General features: G+C 49.5%; 1 protein-coding gene across 5 annotated transcripts; it reads right to left on the bottom strand.

Annotated features, from left to right (window-relative positions):
* Nucleotides 1-1,721: 1,721 nt before the first annotated feature.
* Nucleotides 1,722-12,906, bottom strand: AMZ2 (archaelysin family metallopeptidase 2). 5 transcript variants are annotated; one of them, XM_043585092.1, is made up of 9 exons: nucleotides 12,807-12,906; nucleotides 12,218-12,311; nucleotides 11,591-11,680; nucleotides 10,775-11,057; nucleotides 9,816-9,989; nucleotides 9,574-9,702; nucleotides 6,020-6,183; nucleotides 4,248-4,424; nucleotides 1,722-3,305 (listed from the first exon to the last, which is right to left on the bottom strand). In XM_043585092.1, the coding sequence occupies exons 4-9, from the start codon at nucleotides 11,055-11,057 to the stop codon at nucleotides 3,153-3,155; spliced, it is 1,080 nt and encodes a 359-aa protein (XP_043441027.1). In that variant the 5' UTR covers nucleotides 11,591-11,680; nucleotides 12,218-12,311; nucleotides 12,807-12,906; the 3' UTR covers nucleotides 1,722-3,152. The 5 variants fall into 5 exon arrangements, with proteins under 5 accessions (XP_043441027.1, XP_043441023.1, XP_043441026.1 ...); XM_043585088.1 differs by having other exon boundaries at nucleotides 12,747-12,857; XM_043585091.1 differs by lacking the exon at nucleotides 12,807-12,906 and adding an exon at nucleotides 12,721-12,792.
* Nucleotides 12,907-21,280: the final 8,374 nt, after the last annotated feature.

The raw sequence follows: 21,280 nt of genomic DNA, 5'->3' as shown, positions 1-21,280 counted from the left end.
GCTCGCTCGCACTCACGTCTCCGCCGCCGCCCGCCGCGCCGATCCGCCGGCCTTCCCGCGGCTGCTGCGCCCCCACTCCCAGGAGGCTTCGCTGCGGGCCGGGGGCGCGCGGGGACGGCCGGGGGCGCGGGTCGGGGACGCGCCGCGCGAGCTCGCGGCGGCGGGGCGGGGCGGGGCGGGGCGGGGCGCCGCGCGGGTCGGGGAACCGGACAGCGCCGCCGGGGGGTTACGGGGTGGAACGGCGCCGCCGTTCGGGTTGCGGACGGAACAGCGCCGCCTCGGGGGAGGGGCGGGGGGTGCAGCGCCGTCGCGGCCCGCGGCCACCACCTGCGCCCCCCCAGCCACCCGGCGCGGCACCCCGGGGTGCGGAAAGGAGACGCGGCTCCAGCCCGGGGGCCCGCGGGCTCCAGAGGACCGGCCGGACGAGGCCACGTTCTTCTGTCCAGCCGTCACCGTTACAAGGCTTTCCGGACTCACCTGTCGACACTTAATCCTTCTCCTGACCAGAGAGACTGCTAGTCACTCAGGCGACAACGTGAACAGCATTTCAGATGCACTGATTTCTAGAACTGCGTTTAGACGGCGAACAAATGCATTCTCTTTACTCTTACCTTGTTCGTTCGGCATTGGCAAAGCAAACTCTCTGGATTTGTGTGTGTTACTGAGTGCAGATCATTTCGCAAAACAAGATTTATTCGTACGTACAATTTCGTTGCAGTCAACAAATTCTATTTTTGAATTTAACGCTAGGAAACCGTCTAAAAGTACAATGCGGGAGCGCCTGGGTGGCTTGGTCCGTTAGGCGTCCGACATCGGCTCAGGTCATGATCTCGGGGTCCGTGAGTTCGAGCCCCGCGTCGGGCTCTGGGCTGACAGCTCAGAGCCTGGAGCCTGCTTCCGATTCCGTGTCTCCCTCTCTCTCTGCCCCTCCCCTGTTCATGCTCTGTCTCTCTCTGTCTCAAAAAGAAATAAATTAAAAAAAAATTTTAAAGTGCAATGCGATACTATACACTTAATTGATTGCTGAATAAGTCCCTGTCACATGAAATTTGTCCAACTTTTAAAGGACTGAATGATTGGATTCTTTACTAGAAGACTTTTTTCCTGGTCAGTGCAAGGTAGGTACAAATGGATTTTATATCTTCTCCAAATAACTGCAACCCCTAACTGACACACCTGGCCAAATCTGAATTTGTAGGTTTGTAATTCTTGCTGACCTACAGCACTAAACCCGTCCCGACCTTGTAGGTAAACAGAGGAAAACTGAACAGACCGGACAATAGTACATTTTTCAAGGAGGAAATAAAACCCGTAACAACCGGTAAAAGTCCACGCTCCCTTTAACTGTCTTTTCATATTAGAATGACCAAGCGTTCTCTCTCCAATTAGTTTAAAATTTTTTTAATGTCTTATTCTTGAGAGAGAGAGAGAGAGAGAGAGACAGAACCTGAAGCAGGCTCCAGGCTCCGAGCTGTCAGCAGAGCCCGAAGTGGGGCTCGAGGCCACAAACCATGAGATCATGACCTGAGCCGAAGTCAGATGCTTAACTAACCGAGCCACCCAGGCGCCCCACTCTCCAATTAGTTTCAACATAAATCACCATTTTCTAAATGACCTTATGAGCTTTAATCAAGTAAGAAAATGAATTGCAGCCAGGAAAACCATTGATGCAGTTATAAAATGTGCTTTAAATCACACTATAGTAAATAACAGCGAAAAAATTTAGGGTCGAAAGATCAACATGTTTAATTACCCAGAAGTGTTACCCTTGAGGTTAAGATGGGAACATGAGAAATGCAGTCTCCTCAGCAGCATTCAGTTAAATGATCTGACGTAATTTCTAGGTTTCCAGGATACATTGATCTCTCAGAGGAGACGTGTCAAGTCTGTGGTTTTCAACCTGTTCCCCACTGAGGAAATCCAGCCGACGGTCCCAGCCCTGCAGGCCATCATGGGCCAACAGGTAACCGCATCACGGCCTCCCCCTACTCAAGTAAACACTTCCCAGTGCAAAGAAGGGAGGGAGACACTATTGTGGGAATAAACCCGACACCTGCTCTGAGCCTACAGGCAAAGTGCAACACTCACAAACCTAAGGGCCGTTGTAGCAAATTATGCGCAAGACCCCTCACAAATCCTATGTCTGTTGTAGTACAAGTTCCACTATCTCCACTTGTCACTAGTGAGAAGTCACATTCTATTTTATGTTTATTTATTTTGCGCGAGAGAGAATTCGAGCAGGGGAGGGTCAGAGAGAGAGAGAGACTATCCCAAGCAGGCTCTGCACTGTCAGCGAGGAGCCCGACACAGGGCTGGAGCCCACAAACGTTGAGATCATGAGCCCAAACCAAGCCGCTTAACTGAGCCAGCCAGGTGCCCCAGGAGGTCACATCCGATAAGCTGCCGAAAACCCAAGTGTGCCATTGCGTCCTTGAGGCTCGAGCTGACAACCAGCAAAGAATGAAAGGAGAGCAGGCAGCCCCCGTCTGGGAAGGAGAGGCCACAGGTAAGGGATCGAGGAGAGCGGCTGACCGGCCTGGGTGCAAAGGAGGGAGTCGCTCCTCCAGGAAACGAACCAAGTGTCAGCCTCCGGAAATGACGTGCCTTGGAAATCCGTTCTCAGGACACAGGCAGCAGTTTTTAGAATATTTACTTACTTATCTGCTGGTCCCGGCTCTCTCGAGACCTAAGCATATTTGAAGAATGGAAACGATGTGCTCCCTAACCACAGGCCAGGCTATCAAGACAGAGGAGTTTAGAGTTCCTATCATTCACAATGCTAAAATGGGGTGCCTGGGTGGCTCAGTCATTTCAGCGTCCGGCTCTCGATCTCAGCTCAGGTCTGCCTCATGATCTCACGGTTTGTGAGTTCGAGTCCCGTGTCGGGCTCTACGCTGACCGCAAGCAGCCTGCTTGGGATTCTCTCTCTTCCTGCCTTTCCCCCACTCGCACACAGTGTCTCTCTCTCTCTCAAAATAAATAAACATTAAAAAAATAAGCCTCGTTTCAAAGTTCGGGTGCTTTCAAGAAGGTTCCATCCTGTTACCTGACACCGGGCAGAATCGGTAAACAGTTTATTCTAACGAAGTACTCCGTCCAAATGAAAGCAGAGTCTGCAAATGTTTATTTTAATTACTCCTATGTGAAGGTCCTTATTTTTGGACAACAGCAAGGCATTTTATTATCCACTCTTTCCATTCCTTAAAGGCGTCCACGGGTTTCGGTAAATCCACGGCACCCTCACGACTGCGCTCCGTACTGACTCCGGGGCTGTCCGACTCGTCCTCGATCCACCTCACCAGCGCCTTGAAAAACACAAACCAGACGCACATTTTAACAAATCGGAGCAAGACAGTTTTAGGCTAGAGAAAAACACGGCCTTCAAAATCACGTTATCGCAATCAGTGACTTCAGTCGCCCCAGGGAGATGTTCCGTTTGATAAAGATGTTTGTGCACACGAAACAACACTGGGTGAAAGAGCGTTTACCTCCAACGCACACGCTAGGATTACGAGTGATGGTCAGAGTGTGCCGGGGGGGGGGGGGGTGCAGACCAGAGAGGAAGACACCCCTCACGGGTTTTTGCTGGGCGGGAGGGGTAGGCTTTCCTCCGCTCGCCAGATGTCCCACGGGGCACCGGGCGCGTGCTTTTAACCCGATGCGGAAGCGGGCACGTCTGCAAGCGTGCACAGAGGCGCAGGTGGACGCACGTACGTAAAGCCACTTGCACGCAGGGTCCCACCCACCAGGAGTGCCGCGATGGCCACGGACACGTTCGTGGGCACGTGTGGACACACGTACGCGCACACGCATCCTGAGATTCGGTACCTCCCCTCTTCCTCCTTAAAGAAACCCATCCTCCCCTCCCAGTGAGTTGCACACCCCTGTCCCACATTTGGAAAGAGAAACCATCTCTGTGCATTTTATGTCGTTGTCAGAAACGAACTCGGCCGCACGCATCAACGTTTACTGCTCTGCGACAAGTCAAGCTCTCCTGGCCTTAGGGAATGGGAAGTACAGATTCCCTCCTTCACCATTTCTCACTCAACAAGTGTAAGGCTCGCAGGGGCAAGGCAGTTTTTAATGAGATTTCTTTGCAGGGTTTTCTTTTTTTGTAACCACAGCTTCCTGCTTATCTTTGCACTAATTTCCTCTGATAAATTATAGTTCCAGAGAAGGGCCTAATAGAAAATGGTAGTTTGCTACTTATATAACCACTTCCCCCTTTTGTTCTTCCCCTCATTTACTTTGTATCTTTCTATTATGTTGAAGCCAATGGCACACTGCAACTTGCGTAAACAGATGGGGCAAAGGTTGAGGGGGCGCCGGTCGGCTTCTTCCAAGTGGTTGGAGCCCTGCATTAGGCATGCGAGCCACTGGCAGTGTCGGAGTCCAAATATGTGTCCGATCTCGTGGGTTAAAGTCTGCAAGACATTCACATCAAAGCTTTATGGCGCCACCATCATCAGTGGGTTAGCCCTTCCTTCTTTTTCTTGCTTTTCCAAGAAACAAGGGGAGGGGAGGCAACTCCCTTACCATCATCACCAAAACTTCAACCTGCCCCCAAACTTAATCCTTCATTTCCCTACTTACACTGCCTTCCTTCCTAGACTTAATTTCTTAAGCATACCTGCAGCCGGGTTGCCCAGCCTTGAGACCCCTGACGTATTGGGTAGGATCATTCTTTGTGTGGGGGGGGTGGGGGGGGAGAACAGCAGTCCTGGGCACTGTAGGATACTTAGCACCATCCACAGCCTCTACTCAACTGTGCCAACCAGAAACGTCTCTAGACATTGCCAAAAAGTCCCCGGGGGGGCAAGATCACCCCAGCCTGAGAGCCATGCTCCAGACAAGTGGGACACTTGTTACAATTCAGATTCTGGGTCCTTTCTCCCAGGGATGCTGAGTCCGTAGGTTTGGAAGGAAGGGGGCTCCCGTCTCCACGTTAACGAGCACACCAGCGGATGCTGATGCAGGGTACACACGCGGAAAACACCGTTCCAGGCAGTGTAGCTCTCAAACCTGAAGAGGTGGCTAGGAATGAAGGCAGAACTTCCCAGCTGCAGGAAATGCCTATGTCTCCGGCTAAGGAAAAGGGGAAAAAATCAGGAAACAGGCTCTCCAAAGAGCACGAGTTGGGGAGATTAATCAGGAGCTGTCAGTGGAGCTAACCTCAGTAGAAGGTAGCCTGGGCCCAAGAGGAAGCCATTCTCAAGACACCTGCCAGCAGAGGCCCTCCAAGAGCGGCTTTACTTGATGACCACAAGTTCAAAGAGGCAGTTACTTACTCATGCCAGACTTCTGGAATTGAACTAGTGGTGAGGATGTGGGGCTGTATATAACTGAGGCTGTACATAACTAACAGGGCATAATGCCAGCACAGATACTGTAAATGTCACTATCAAGGTATCCATTTAAATTGTTTTTATCGGTAATTTCAGGCAAACACGATGTCCATCAAAAGCATACGAATGATACAAATTCATTTATCATATTACCTTAAGGACTGCTGACATACAATTTAGGGAATTAAGAGCTCTCTGGGGCGCCTGCGTGGCTCAGTTGGTTAAGCGTCCGACCTGATCTCGGCTCAAGTCACGATCTCACAGTTTGGTGAGTTCGAGCCTCTCATCGGGCTCTGTGCTGGCAGTGTGGAGCCTGCTTGGGATTCTGTCTCTCTCTCTGCCTCTCTGTCTCTCTCTCAAAAACAAATAAATAAACATGGGAGGGGGGAAGAGCTCTTTAAAAAATACTCCTGTTGGATTTTTTTTTTTAATATTTTTTTTCAACGTTTATTTATTTTGGGGACAGAGAGAGACAGAGCATGAACGGGGGAGGGGCAGAGAGAGAGGGAGACACAGAATCGGGAACAGGCTCCAGGCTCTGAGCCATCAGCCCAGAGCCTGACGCGGGGCTCGAACTCACGGACCGCGAGATCGTGACCTGGCTGAAGTCGGACGCTTAACCGACTGCGCCACCCAGGCGCCCCATGGATTTTTTTTTTTTTCCAACAACTCACCTTGCAGGAACGAAGCAGCAGAACACTGGTCACTTGAGGAGTGTAATAGTTATCGAAAACTGCATAGTCGCTCGAGGATCCTTTCTGCAGCTTGCTCACTCTGCCTTCGTAGCGGGAGCTGTAAAAATCACTGCCATACCTGGCAAAGCTGAATATCCCCACACCTACAAAAGGAGGACAAGCAGCAAGAGAAAGGGAGCAAGATTCCTGAAGGACAAACCAACAAGGAGAGCCCGCCCGGGCGTCTCGTCTGCGCTCCCATGTGCCCACGGTCTCATGCGCTTGAGGTTTGCCAAGACAGAGGTGGCCGTCGGCCCGGGGTTTCCCTACCCAAGTCTGCCGCTGCTGTCCAATCTGCCCTCCCTGTAAAACACAAAGGGCTCGAGGTTCAAATTCTCGAGAAATCGGGAGTTCCAGAGGTTTTTGTTCCCCACGGAAGAAGTCTTTTTTTTCCCCCAGAACAGTCCAAACCAAGTACTCCAAGAGGAACGTTGAAAAATGGGCAACACACACCCATGACCTCACTCTTATTTTTTTTTTAAGTTAATTTATTTCTTTTTAGAGCAACAGAGACAGAGCACGTGGAGGAGGGGCAGGCAGAGGAGGAGAGACGGAATCCCAAGCAGGCTCCACACCATCAGCACAGAGCCCAAGGCGTGGCTCGATCTCACGGACTGTGACATCACGACCTGAGCCGAAACGAAGGGTCGGACGCTTAACTGACTGCGCCACCCAGGCGCCCCAACTTTACTCTTTAAGAACACGACAAACGTGGGCAGTTGGGTGGCTCAGCCGGTTAACCATGTGACTCTTGGCTTCGGCTCAGCTCACGATCTCACGGTTTGTGGGATCGAGCCCCCATCGGGCTCTGCGCTCACAGCATGGAACCTGCTTGGAATCCTCTCTCCTTCTCTCTCTGCCCCTTATCAGCTCGTGTTCTCTCTGTCTCTGTCTCAAAATAAATAAATAAATAAACTTACAAAAAAAAAAAAAAAAAAAAAAGAACACAATAAACAGATCTCTAGGTCCTGTGTGTCGGGGAGAGTTCCTGGATGTCCCTGGTACCAGGCTGAGGAAAACCGCCGTGCGACTGCCCTGATGCTCGGAGACCATGCCCGAGACCACGCCTAGAGACAGACCCTCTCCCCTCCTGCCCTTCCTCGCTCACAACACAACTGTACTATGTGGCTGCCGTCGGGTGACCAGAATAAACACCCTCGTAACTGACTTCCTGTTACCCTGAGGCTCGTAGCAACCACCTCTGCACAGGTGGAGAACAGGCTTTGCTGCACAGCTCGTTCTAAAGGGCACGGCTTTATGACGGCACTTGTTGACATGATCACTTTTATTTGTCTCTTTCAGTTGTTACTTGAAAGTAATAAGGATTTTTTTTTGGTCAAAGAAATGAATTCACAGTAAGTTTGTCCAATCCAACCTGATCCAAAGAGAATGCTCCTCACCCCACCCTTGGAAAATGTCGCCTCGTATTTGATATTGAGAGAGAGAGAGAGAGAGAGAGAGAGAGAGAGAGAGAGAGAGAAAGAGCGCATTCTGAAAGTTAAGAAAACACTAAATCTATTCATGTCACGGCTGACCTCCTCTGTCCTCTTGCCAAGGAAGTGTGAGCATATTTCATTAGAACACCTCTAGCGAGAACATTCCTCCTGATAATCCTACAAATGGAAGGTTATTTTCTTTAGTAATTAAATATTTCTCCGTTTTAAAATCCCCATCTTCGTAAACTTGGAGAGAACAGTCACTTGTAGCAAGATACTGTCTCACTGCCTGGCTGATCAGTCCTGCAAGCCTGTATCTTCTCTGAGGCCATGCAGCAGTTAAGAAACTTACTTACAAAGGGGGTGGGGGTGGGCTGCCTGGGTGGCTCAGGCGGCTCCTGGCTCCTGTTGGTGAGTTCGAGCCCTGTGTCAGGCTCTGGTGCTGACAGCTGGGAGCCTGGAGCCTGGAGCCTGCCGGATTGTGTGTGTGTCTCTCTCTCTGCCCCCTCCCCCGCTCATGCACACATGTGTGCTCTGTCTCTGTTTCTCTCAATAAATACACACTAAAAAAAAATTTTTTTTAAAGGGAGGGCGGGGGGGGGGGTCGGTTAAAGTAGAAACATTTTGGGAAAATGCCTCCTGCCCTCTTGAAATGCGTAAGATGAATCAGCTGGCAACGTCCAGATAAATTGTTCTAAATTTTTAAAGTTTCTGTCTCTGTCAGGTAAATAATAAAGGGGGACATAAAAGTTTAGCTCGTAAAAATTTACTTCCGATAGAAAGACAGCTCATACAAAAGTCAGAAAGACAGCAGTGACCAGAGTCTCTCCTGGAGACTCTGGGGAGGGGGCGCCATAGGAATGTAAATGGAGAAACCCCCATGAAGGAGTAAGGGGGAAGAACAGGTTCTGTGGTGCCCTGGGTCCCCCCCACCCGATCAATGTGTCAGAGATGGAGATACCTAACAAAGAAACATTTGTTAAAGACCGAGAACACCTAGACAGTCCACAAACTGGAACTCAGCACAGGTACAGTCCCAGGTACCTATTCCCTACCCCCACATTGCTAACAGACAACCACTCCCCTTAGTGCATTGGACTGTCCCCCTCCAACTTGTCAGATCCTAGGGGACGAAGGTAGAGAAATGACAGCAAAAAGGGAGGGGTGCGGAAGAAAGAAGTGGACAGAAGGGAAGAAGAAAAAAAATTGGGCAAAAATAGGATTTGCTTCCAGATCCTTTCCTGCCCCCAGTATCACCATGCAGAATCCCTGAGGAGTCAAGGTGACCACATCTTAAATCAAAACCTGGAGTCGACTTTTTTACAAAAATAAAATAACAAGACGTCATGGGACACAGGATAAGAAGCATACACCTGTACATCAGCCTATAGTTTCCTGTCTGTATGAGAGAACTAAAAATTGAAAAGCAATTAGCAAGACTTTCACTTACGTTAATGACAGTTCAAACATCCTTACTGGACTTCATTCACCTTGCTACCCAGTTACGGACACCTACTGTCTGCCGTGCTGAATGCCTTATATATATGCCAGACATATATACACAGTTTATGTATCCACACTGTTTATGTATCAGCACTGTTAGGTAACCCATCGCAAAAGGGCTCTCTGAAATAGGTATTGTCAGGGGCGCCTGGGTGGCTTAGTCAGTTAAGCCTCCGGCTCTCGACTCTGGCTCAGGTCACGATCTCACGGTTCCTGAGTTCAAGCCCCACATCAGGCCCTATGCTGACAGTGTGGGGTCTCCTGGGGATTCTCTCTCTCCCTCTGCTCCTTCCCCCACAAAATAAATAAATAAATTTAAAAAAAATCGGTATTATTGGCCTCAAGGTCACGTAGGTAGTGAATGGCTGAGCAGGGCAGGGACCCAGGTCATCAGAATCTATCCACAGCACATTTCCCACAGCAGCATGATGCTCCAGAAATACCATACAGCCTGTAGTACCAAAATTATAACTGGCTGGAACTTTTTCCCTCTATCAACATCTTCCAGTATTCTCAAGTTGAGGCTATTTCTACCAATAATGTCAAAAGGAGTACCATCTGTCAAAGAGGCCTGTCCAAAGACAAAATTCCAGGAGTCTCTTGGGTAAAGATCAATCATCGTTATTCCCACAATACAGAAGGCGTCTTCAGGTTTCTTCTTTTTTAAGAACTTCAGGATGTGCCCTATTTAAAAAGGGATGCGTGTGTGAGATACGTACATCCATACATGTCTCTCCATATACACCTATGTATAGATCTCCTGTACTCAGTTCAAATTGTAAAGCTGTTTAATTTACCTGCGTGAATTTGTAGGTTTTGTGTGTTATCATTGACTCTAAAGGAACACCTCGTGGCAGAGACAGGAACTGGTTCTAGGAGTTTCACTGTTAAGCCGTAGAAAAATGCTTCACAGTAACCCTTGAGCCATTTAATATATTCTTCACTGATAATTCTGGTGTTGCCTAGAGAGCCTGTAAGGTGGAAGAACATGTAAAGTCAGACTCGAAGATGATTGAAACATGCAGTCTTTTTTTTTTTTTAATTTTTTTTTTAACCTTTATTTATTTTTTTGAGACAGAGAGAGGCAGAGCATGAATGGGGGAGGGTCAGAGAGAGAGGGAGACACAGAATCCGAAACGGGCTCCAGGCTCTGAGCTGTCAGCACAGAGCCCGATGCGGGGCTTGAACTCACAGACCCTGAGATCATGACCTGAGCCGAAGTTGGACGCTCAACCGTGCCACCCAGGCACCCCAAACCATTCAGTCTTTACCTCAGTCTCTAATTAGAAATCTGAAATTAGAAGCAAATGGGACTCTAAATCTTTAATAAACCTCTATCACGCATTGATGTGAATATGAATTAGAAACAAAATGTCCTCTTTTAAGGCAATTTGGGTACAACACTTCCACCACTGTGATGAATGTCAGAAATGATCATGGGGCACCTGGGTGGCTCAGTCGGTTGAGCATCCGACCTCGGCTCAGGTCATGATCTTGCAGTTCGTGAGTTCGAGCCCCGCATCGGGCTCTGTGCTGACAGCCCAGAGCCTGGAGCCTCCTTCGGATTCTGTGTCGCCCTCTCTCTCTGCCTCTGCCCCCTCTCTCTCTCAAAAAGTAAATAAACATTAAAAAAAAAGTTTTTTTTTAAAAAAAAGATCATAAAAGCTGCCCACTTAAATGATATCAGCAACCCAGGCTGTCCCTGGCGACAGCCCCATTGCAAACCAAACAAATCCAGCCTGTTACCGATGCACACCAATGCACTGTATATAAATACTGCGTTTGTCTGGAGACGGTGCCTTTCTGTAAGGATCACTGAAAAACTGTTCAAAGTCTTGGGGAGCCTCAGGATGGGAGATGATCCAATCCGATTGCGAATGCAAGGTAATGGGTCCGAAGAGATCATGGTCTGGCTTGAAGGCTTCGTTCAGCAAACGCCTTTCCCTGGCATCTAACTTCTCATACTGTGACACAAGCCTTGGGTTCTCCGAGATGAGAGCTGTTTTTAGTGTATGTTCAGAGTGCCGTACTGTTTCCATCTACCAGAAAAGCACAAGGAATCGAATATACAATGCATATCCTTACAGGTGACTTTAATGTACCTACCCTCCACCTGCATGTATCATCTCTCCCTAGAATGGAAAAACGGATTGCTTTTTTTTTTTTAATTCACACCAAACAACGGGTTCCCCCCTCCCATTTCCAATCAATTTCCTGGGGAGAGGCTCTGAAAAAGTGAAAAGAAAAATCATGAAATCCATCCCTTCTTCTCTTAAAGCACCTGCTCCCGTTATAAAAACCATAAGAGAATGACCTGATTGCCTACTTCCTTCTGTCATTTGGGCAACAATATTACAAACTGAGTCATCAGGGCCACATGAAAAATACTCAGCCTTTCCAAGGTGAGTCAGAGATGTTCCAGACCACACAAAAAAGAGAACTGATGTAAATCCTGCCCATTTCTGTAATTTAACTGCAGGCTCCTAAGAGATCTCAGTGACTGAAGTGTACTGCCTCAAAGTCATGTCACCCTGGGGAAGACACCAGGTGACTAATCAAAAGCCAGACTCACAATGACAGGTCTCTTCCATTCACATCGTGTTCCTCTGTAAAGCTGTCATCCTTCCCTCTGAGTGTGTCAAACAGCTGCTTCACCACAAGGCTTTTTGAGTTAGAAAAGGAAAAAAAAAATTAAACTTCGCTGTCTGGAACCTATGATATTTGCTTTTATTTTTAAAAAATTTTTAAAAATCTTTATTTTTGAGAAAGAGAGAGAGTGAGTGAACAGGGGATGGGCGGAGAGAGGGAGACACAGAATCTGAAGCAGACTCCAGGCTCTGAGCTGTCAGCACAGAGCCCCAGGCCGGGCTCAAACGCACAGAGAGTGAGATCAGGCCCTGAGCCGAAGTTGGATGCTTAACCGACTGAGCCACCCAGGCGCCCCCATATTTTCTAATTATCTGGATGTTTCCAGTTTAATGATTGACAACTGATGGGAAATTTTCAGCTAACGTCCGTTCTGGTTGGACACCAGAATCCTGGGGTTCCAGAGTGTGGAAGAAATTCTCAAACAGAGGTCACTCTTGTCAAAGCTCCGAAATGTGCAGACGCTCGTCCTCGCTGCTCCACAACTGGGCTGAAATTCCACGTCTACAGGACAAGATACCAAACAAAATGTGCCCTTCTGTATTCTACCTACCTTTAAGGAGGAAGGCTCCCATTGAAGTCTGTGTCTTACAAGGACTGGCATGCTTGGGCCTGGCCGAGAAAGTGCTGTGCGGGGCGCCTTCACCCTAATATTGAAAAGGCAGTGTGAAAGGTCGGCCTTCGGCCGGCCTCCCAGGTCTCCTCTGGCCGGAGCCTTGGGAGGCCGAATAGGATCGCTTCAGCGGGCTGGAGGCCTGCAGTGCTGAGTGCCAAAGCCAGCAGCACATCCTGCACAAACCTGGACAAGTTGGTTACCCCAGCTGGTTGCTATAGCAACCCGCACCTTGGGCTGGGCCCCAAAGCAACCGCAACCAGGTCGCTGGCCGGGGTGGGGTGGGGGGATCCCCCGGGGACTCTCGCTTCGACTTTCCGCCCGCCCCGGAGGAAGCCTCCGCAGAGGCCAGGCCTCGCTCCCAGGAGACGCCCCCGCCCCCGCTGTCTTCCCCTGCTTCCGCCGCGGCGGCCTCGCCCACAGCCTCATCCCTTCCCACCCACCGCGACCGTCCCCCGTCCCCTCCAACCAGGATCCCAGCCCGGGAGGCCACGGCCCGGATCTGACGTTTCCACCGCACGACCCTCACCCGGCCGGGCCTAAACACCGCCCGCCTCCCTCGGCCGCTACGGCGCGCCAGCACGACGCGCCCTTCGCCGTGCCACGCCTTCCGCCCCACCCCCCCAACCAACCCGGCGCCACGCCCCGCCCATCGCGCCACGCACCGCTCCGCAGCGCCACGCCCCTTCGCGCGCGCTCCACGCCCTGCCACGCCCCCACGTCGCACGCCACGCCCCGTAGCGTGAGGCTGTGTCGCAGGCGCGGAGCCCACGTCGGATGAGGGGTCGCGGTCCCCCTCTCTGCGAGTGGGGGCGGTCGGCGAGGGGTCACGAGGCGTCGAAGTCAGTCCCCACGGTCGCCTTCTGTCCCCCGGCCCCCCGATGGCCCCTCAAGGGCCGCCCCCGGGGCAGCTGGGGCGGGGGGGCCCCGCTGGACATCGTGTCACGCGGCCGCGGTTGCCCGGGTGGCGCGTGCCGGGGGCCGCGGGTTTGAGGAGCGTCCTCGGCGTGACCAATGTAACCGGCCGGGTCCAAAATAAGTCAGCCGTGGCCGCAGGTTGACGCACAGCCTGGGCGCGCGCCCCCGTGCCGTCACCCTCTGGACTTTCCCTTCTTTGGCCGCGGCGCCTGCAGCGGCCTCCGCGCGGGCCGCGACCGCGAATCGCAGGTGGCGGGCGGCGGCGCGGAGGCGGGGGCCGGGCGACCCCGGCAGGGTTTCTGTCCACCCAGGGATGCCTCGCTTGGTGCCTCGCTGGTGCTGAAAAGGCCCAAAGGCGTGTGCCGGAGACAAGTAGAAAAAAGGCGCGGGCGGGCGTTGGGACTGAATTAGCTGTGTGGTCTTGGGTAGGCCGGTTGACTTTTCTGGGCCTCAGGGGGTCTCCTGTGGGAAGGTGGCGGGAGGGAGCTCTGGTCCCTGAAGCCCCTTCAGCCCTGGGAAGTTGCATGTGAACGCAGAGGATCCCCTGGCCCACCCCTCTACAGCCCCTTTGTGTCCCAGTGTCCTAGGGCTGCCAAGGACAAAAGCCAACCTAATCACCATCCCCTCTCCCTTCAAGGGTGTGGGCGCCCAAACAAGCCCACCCACCTCCGGATCCAACTCAGTTGATTCTTCCCCAGGTTCGCCCCACGCTCTCCACTCCATATACACACCAGCTTCCTGCAAGGAACCCCGGGGAAACTCTAGTCCGTTGTTAAGCCTGTTTCCTCGAACCTCCACCTTTCCCCGCAAGTTCTCTTCCCAAGAACCTCACCTTAAGGGACACCCAGCTTTCCTCCCTGGACATCGCTTCTTCCCTCCAACCTTCACTCAAAAATGCCCCTGAGCCCCAGTTTTCACTTCCAAGCCATCGTCCTACTACAGAGCGGTCTCTAATGGTTATCTTCTCCACCCTTAATCGCTCGCTTGCTGTCTCTCCGTAGAGAGCCTTCACTTAATGGATGTTTGATCTTTTCAACTCCGGGGATGACCTGGGTCTCTCATTTGTTTATTCCCCCTGGGTCTGGAAATGTCCGAATTCATTCTTTGATCACAGTGCCCATCCCCATCCTTACCTGGACCCCATTCTTCAATACGTGCACGCCCCTCATTCCCGTTCCCCAAGTTTCAAACTGAGAACATCAACGCGTCCCTCACACTGTGCCCAGAAGTAGCAAACTTTCTTGGACGTGGTGCCTTTTGATTGAATGCCAGTCTCCAGACATCCCGAGAGTCAGTGTAGGGCAGGGGCTAAGACGATGATCTGGGTTTGGACCTTGGAACCCCTGCTCATTAGCGTATGGCCTTGCATGAATTATTTAACCTTATGCATCTCTTCCCTGGTTTGTACAACAGAGATAATAATAACACAGACCTTCTATAGTTTTAGGGAATAAGTGAATTAACTTTGGACATTTTAACTCTTGATCGGATGGCCTTCTGACATCCTGGGAGCCTTCGCCGAGCTGGGCGTTCACCTGTTCCATAGAGCCCTCCCTAACCCCACCTCCTGTAAGACAAAACCCACTCCTCTCCAGGGCTCATTGCCTTGTGTATACTGCTTTCCTTGTCCTTATCGCAACGACTGTAACTCGTGTCTCCCTTTCTAAACTGTGAGATGCTTAAAGGGAAACACTTTCATTCAAGGTATCTGGAACAAAACTTATTCATGACATTTTTATTCAACTCCTGTATTCATTAACAAGGATTTTTCGTTGTTCATTTAAACTATTTAAATTCACTTCCTGGACAAAAAAAACCCATTGTGGTTGCCCCCAAATTTTAGAAGGATACCGTATTTCTGTACAGTCCCTAAGTATTTAGTAGCTATTGTTTAAAAATGTTAGTACCTTGTATTTATTAAGCTTTAGTTTTAGAATAAAAAGGTATATAATTTATATTTCTTCCCTCTGAACCATTTGAGAGTAAGTTGCAGACATGATGTCTCTTTACTCCTAACTACTTCAGCATATATTTTCTTTTTTTTTTAATGTTTTTCTTAATGTTTATTTACTTTTGAGAGACAGACAGACAGCAGGAGTGGGGAAGGATATAGAGGAGTAGACAAAGAATCTGAAGCAGGCTCCAGGCTCTGAGGTGTCCACACAAAGCCCGATGTGGGGCTCGAACTCACAAACTGTGAGATCATGACCTGAGCAGAAGTCAGACGCTTAACAGGCTGAGCCACCCAGGCGCCCCTATATTTTCTAAAACCAAGCACATTTTCATAATTATTTCATAAATAAATATGTTTCTTATCAACGTGAACTCATGTTTTAATTGTACCTCTTCCCCCTTCCCACTCGTCCGTTTCCCTACAGTCTCTGAATTTTACTCACCCTGAAATTCCACTAGAGATCCATTCAGTTTAACAACTAATCTATCATTTATTTTCCTAGTTCTCTGATTTTATTTAAAAATTGCTAGGGATGCCTGAATGGTTCAGGTGGTAAGTAAGTAAATAAGTAAGTAAACAAACAAACAAACAAATAAATAAATAAAATACATTACTAAATATATGAAAATATTCCAAGTACATTCTTTTTTTAAATTTTTTTTTGTTTTCAACGTTTATTTATTTTTGGGACAGAGAGAGACAGAGCATGAACGGGGGAGGGGCAGAGAGAGAGGGAGACACAGAATCGGAAGCAGGCTACTGGCTCTGAGCCATCAGCCCAGAGCCTGACGCGGGGCTCGAACTCACGGACCGCGAGATCATGACCCGGCTGAAGTCGGACGCTTAACCGACTGCGCCACCCAGGCGCCCCATGAGCTTTCTTGATCCATTGGTTTAAGGCAGCATCTATTGATTTGTTCCCATGGTAGATGGGGAGTGACCTCTCTCACACACACCCTCACACGGCTCACTCCTTTTCCCCCTGATGTATCACAACTTTTGATTGACTCTGTGATCAGCACCCCCCACCGGGATAATTATTCGTTGTTCACTGGAGAGCTGAGCCATGTATAGCACGCTTTCTTGACTGAGAGTTTCCCTGGATGGGTGTGGAATTTTAGGTGGAAAAAATCTTGCCTCGGCGCTAGGAAGGGTTTCTTCCATTTTTTCCGACTTACGATAATATAACCATTTTGATTCCTGATCCTTTGTATGTTACCTGCTTTTTTTAGGAAGATCTTGGAATCTTCCGTTCATCCTTAGAGTCCTGGAGAACTCTTAAGTTTTTTAAGTATGTATGTTTATAAGTTTTTTAAAGATGTGAGCTGGTCTGAGCTTTTTTTTTTTTTTTTTTCTTCCCCATTCATTTTGCTGCTCATTCAGGAGGCTCTCCAATCTTGAGTCTATTATCTTTCCATTCTGAGAAATTTCCTTCTCTCCATATTTGCTGGATGTGGGACTTTCAAGATGGATCCTCTCAGTTTCTTATCTTTTCTTTCATTTTTTCCATCCATCTTTTTCTTCTATTTTCTGAAGTTTTCGCCAATTATCTTCTGTCTTTTCTTTTGAGTATCTTTTTTTTTCAAACATTCTATTTTTTAATAGGCAAACGTTCTTTCTTGTTCAGATTGTTTATTTTACACCATTTCTCATTTAAAGGATAAGATGTCCTCTCCTGTTTCTCTATGGGTATGAACTATGCTATTTTTGAAGTTTCGTTCATTGTTTCCTCTGTTTGGGTCTTTTTCTTTCATGTGATAACTTTCCACAAACATTTGACGACCCTCGGCTGTCTGTTAAGATTTCATCATGAAGTATCAACAAAGTTGGTTGATGGTTTTGGGTACATGAAAGCAGCTGATCCACTGGGAGTTCTCAAGGGTGATCTGGCAGAGAACCAGCTGATTCACTGAGGAGAGATTCCCTAGTGTCTGAACCTGTGACCATCCCCCTTCCTCCCCCCCCCCCCCCCAAAAGAATTGTTTCCTGACTGCCAGTGTTCTGGAAACAGGGTATAGTCATTATTAGCCTGAGCGTCCCACTCATGGGTGTGCAGTTTCTGAATCCTTAACCCCCTTGTTTTCATCCTCTTTAACTTACGGCCCACGATGACTCTCAAATATCACAACCAACCCATTTTAACATGAGAATATATTAAGAGGATTTCAGTCATTCACCTGCTGGTATGAATTCATACCTGCTCCGTTTACTTTTCCTCTAGCCCTTAGCCGTTATCAGCTGCTCTCAGGAAATGGAAGTCTGACCGATCACGAAGTGGAAACAAGTAGGTAATTTAGGGTCACGGAGTCCCTCAGCCGAGCAGCCTAGAGCACATAAGGCAGATTGTGAGCCATGAGATTCGGGCCCTGGGACCTGGATGCCACAAGAGAGGTGAGAGGATAAAAAAGAAAATCCACTTACATTTAAATTGTGCTGGGCCGGGGCTACACGAGCGAGAGTTGACTTGTTTCCTCCCTCTGGCATTGCAGACAGCTTGCCTTCAAAGACCCAGCGCCCGGGTACTCTACAGGTTGGGGAGTCCCGTGCAAGGGGAACTTGAGTGCCCAGTCACCCTGGGAAAGATAGATTTTTAGGGAAAATGCATTCTGCGTTCCAAACAAGCAACTTATAAACAATCTTTTGGACCAAGTCCAGCTTGCTGACTGAGGCTCGATTTGCCTGTCCTTGGCCAGCTCGGATAGTGCCAAGTTGGGGAGGCCATTAGCAGAAATGAAAAGCAAGAGATCTGTTAGTCCATTAGGTTCAAAGAGGACTTTTCTATCCTTTATTATTTATGATTTGTGACTTCAGTTACTGTTTCCCGGAACAAATAAAAGGTTACAGTTCTACTTCGACTTACTGGAGCAAATAGATGCTTATCATCAATCACGTAGAAATTGCTAGGCAGTCTGAAGGCCTTTGCTGCTGTGGTCTCTTTGCAAGTCTTTGATGTCTTGTCAGGCAAGTTATTTTCTGTGCCTCAGACAGTTTCCAAAAGCTACCACAATCTGGGGTGTGTGTGTGTGTGTGTGTGTGTGTGTACATAAACACACACGTGTGTTAGCTATATCTGCCTTGCAAATGAATATAGTCAACCCAATGAAATGAACAAAAACAGATCTAGGTTTTCCTTTAAGGATGCTGCTCCCTGAAAAATAGGACTCAGGGTTCCAAGGATCTCCCGTAGCATTTAGGAGTACTTGGGCGGGAGCCATGGAAGTTAGTGGGAGGGCAGGGAGAAAGGCTAGGTCAAGGGGGCCTCGTGACCTCTGGAGGGTGCCACCCTCCCCCCCCCCCCCCCGACTTCCACAGACCCCCCACCCCCCACGGCGGTCTCCAGCATCGCAGCTACATCTGAAATGTTCAGTTTTCTTTCCCCTTCCGCTTTGTTCCCCTTTTTCAGTCTCCAAGCAGGGAGGGGGGTTGGGGGGCGGGGGGATGGGAGGAAGCCCGAACGAGACACAAACGAAAGAGGAAGTGTCTCGGCACTAACCAAACATCAAACAGCCCACTCAATCAGTGACCTCTATGGAAAGACTGAAGACATCCTCTGCGTCCTTTCTGACCTGCTGGGGGAGGGGACAGCCGCCGCCCAGAAGCAGCTAGCTTCCCTCTGGCCAGGTCACGGTGGGGACCCCCAGGGAGACTGGAGACAGAAGGGGCACCTCCAGGCTTCCGAGGCGCGCTTTGAGGCAGGAAAGGTCTCCTTGCTCTCGTGTGTCCTTCAGGGCCTCTTCCTCACAAGCACAACCCACTTAGCTCACAACCCGGAGATGCCCAGCAAGTGTGAAACGCAGGTGCCACCTGAGGGGGCCTCCCCCAGGACCCTCCCTGAGCCCTTACCTCCGTTTCACGCTCCAAGGGAGTCAGCAACCCCCCCCCCCCACCCCGCCACCGATGCCTGCGGGGCCACGCTGGTGCTGCCTGAGGCACACGAAGGAGGGCCTGACAGGCCTCTGAGGGAAAGAAAGGACGCGAAGACAGATGACAAAGTGGCGATTGATAGAATCAAGTGTGGACACAGGAAGCAGGAGGGAGAACTACGTCGCCAGAGGTGCCCCTTGAGGTGGTTAAAAAAACGCACACTTCTGGGGTGCCCGGTGGCTCCGTCGATTGAGGCTCCAACTTCGGCTCAGGTCATGATCTCACAGTTCGTGGGTTCGAGGCCCACATGGGGCTCCTCACTGACAGTGCAGAGCCTTTTGTTTGGGATTCTAAATAAATAAGTAAACAAACAAACAGAAACACACACTTCTGTGCAACGTAAAAACACATTTCTGCTTGAGTCCACATGATGAAAGACAGTAGTGGGGCGCCTGGGTGGCTCAGTTGGTTAAGCTGCGGACTTTGGCTCAGGTCATGGTCTCACCGTTCGTGAGTTCAAGCCCCGCGTTGGGCTCTGTGCCGACAGCTCAGAGCCTGGGGCCTGCTTCGGATTCTGTGTCTCTCTCTCTCTCTCTCTCTTTCTCTCTCTCTGCCCCTCCCCCACTCACGCTGTCTCTCAAAAATAAATTAAAAATTAAAATTTTTTTTAATGTTCACTTATTTTTGGAGGAGAGAGAGAGATAGAGCATGGGCGGAGGAGGGGCAGAGAGAGGGAGACACAGAATCCGAAGCAGGCCCCAGGCTCTGAGCTGTCAGGACAGAGCCCGACGCGGGGCTCGAACTCACGAACCGCGAGATCATGCCCTGAGCCGAAGTCAGACGCTTAACCGACTGAGCCCCCCAGGCGCCCCTAAAAAAATATTTTTTTAAAAGAAAGACAGCAGTAAGACATACATAAAATAGAAAAAGGTCTTCACACCAGAATCTACAACTTGAGCCTATTTATGTAACAGCATGAGTATATGTGTGTCAAGTCAAAGCCAAAATGTTAACGATGGTTCTCTCTGGAAGGAGGGCTTTCTGTGCTGTTGACTTCCTTTTTTATATCTTTTGGTACTCTAGATATTTACTGCGATGAGCACTTACTAGTTTTATATTTATTAAGTATTCGTACTCAAAAATAAATCTTATGTAAATCAGTACTTACTGATGATACGAAATAGATCCATTATAAGGTGAATGGAAATGAGTTATAAAACCTATACATAGTATGATTCCACTGTGAGAGTTTACATTTTTATACAAACGTGCACATTTTATACGTAAAATGTACAAACACAAAAATGTAGACATTTTTATTTTTTATTAAGTATGAATATTAAGTATCAAATTCACATATACATGTTAAATGTGTGCAATTGAAAGACAAGTTAAAAAATGTGTTCCCTTGTGCTTGCTTTTTAAAATAAGGATGCTGTGTTATATTTTAAGCAATAATGATGTTTCCACTGTGTAGAGAAAGAAGCAATACTTGGGGCTGAGTCTTGGAGGTGTAGGGACTGGCCAGTTCAGGACAGTCCAGGCAGAGGGAACAGCATGTCCTGAAGGCACAAAGTCACAACAAAGCACGGCACGGTGTGGGCCGTTATCACCCCTGGCATCTGACACCACGGAGCATTCCTGCCTGGAAACTCTCCTCCTTGCCTTTCTGAGTCACTCTTCTCTCTGGGCCGTCCAGTGGCTCCAGTCAGCCAAGCAGGCACGGGGGTGGGGGAGGCTGAGGAAAACGAAGCTCAGCCTAATAACCTTGGCGGTGGTGGTGTGGACGGTTCCGTAGAGATCGTGAGGATTAAACTGAGCTACTTCAGGGGCACCTGGGTGGCTCCGTCGGTTAAGTGTCCAACTTCGGCTCAGGTCACCATCTCACGGTTTGTGGATTCGAGCCCCGCATCGGGCTCTGGGCTGACAGCCCAGAGCCTGGATGGAGCCTGCTGCAGATTCTGTGTCTCCCTCTCTCTCTGCCCCCTCCCCTGCTCACTCAAAAAATAAACATTAAAACATTAAAAAAACAAAAACAAAAACTATTCTGGAAGCTCAGGCCTGGGCACCACAGGCAGAGAATCTAGAATCCATGGTCAGTGGACTTGGTTTTAAGTTGAGGCACCCCCCCCCCCCCGCCCCCTCAGTGGCCCCTCTCGGACAAAATACTTTACCTCCCTGAGCTTCAGTGCCTTCATCCACAAAACGGGACAGTAAGAACCTGTACCCGTAGGGTGGCTGAGCGGATGAAATAAGACTTGGGAAAG

The sequence above is a fragment of the Prionailurus bengalensis genome, chromosome E1 (genome assembly GCF_016509475.1).
Source record: "Prionailurus bengalensis isolate Pbe53 chromosome E1, Fcat_Pben_1.1_paternal_pri, whole genome shotgun sequence".
Classification (NCBI taxonomy): Eukaryota; Metazoa; Chordata; class Mammalia; order Carnivora; family Felidae; genus Prionailurus; species Prionailurus bengalensis.
Note: the sequence above shows the minus strand (reverse complement) of the source record. Positions and strands in the feature narration are given on the sequence as shown.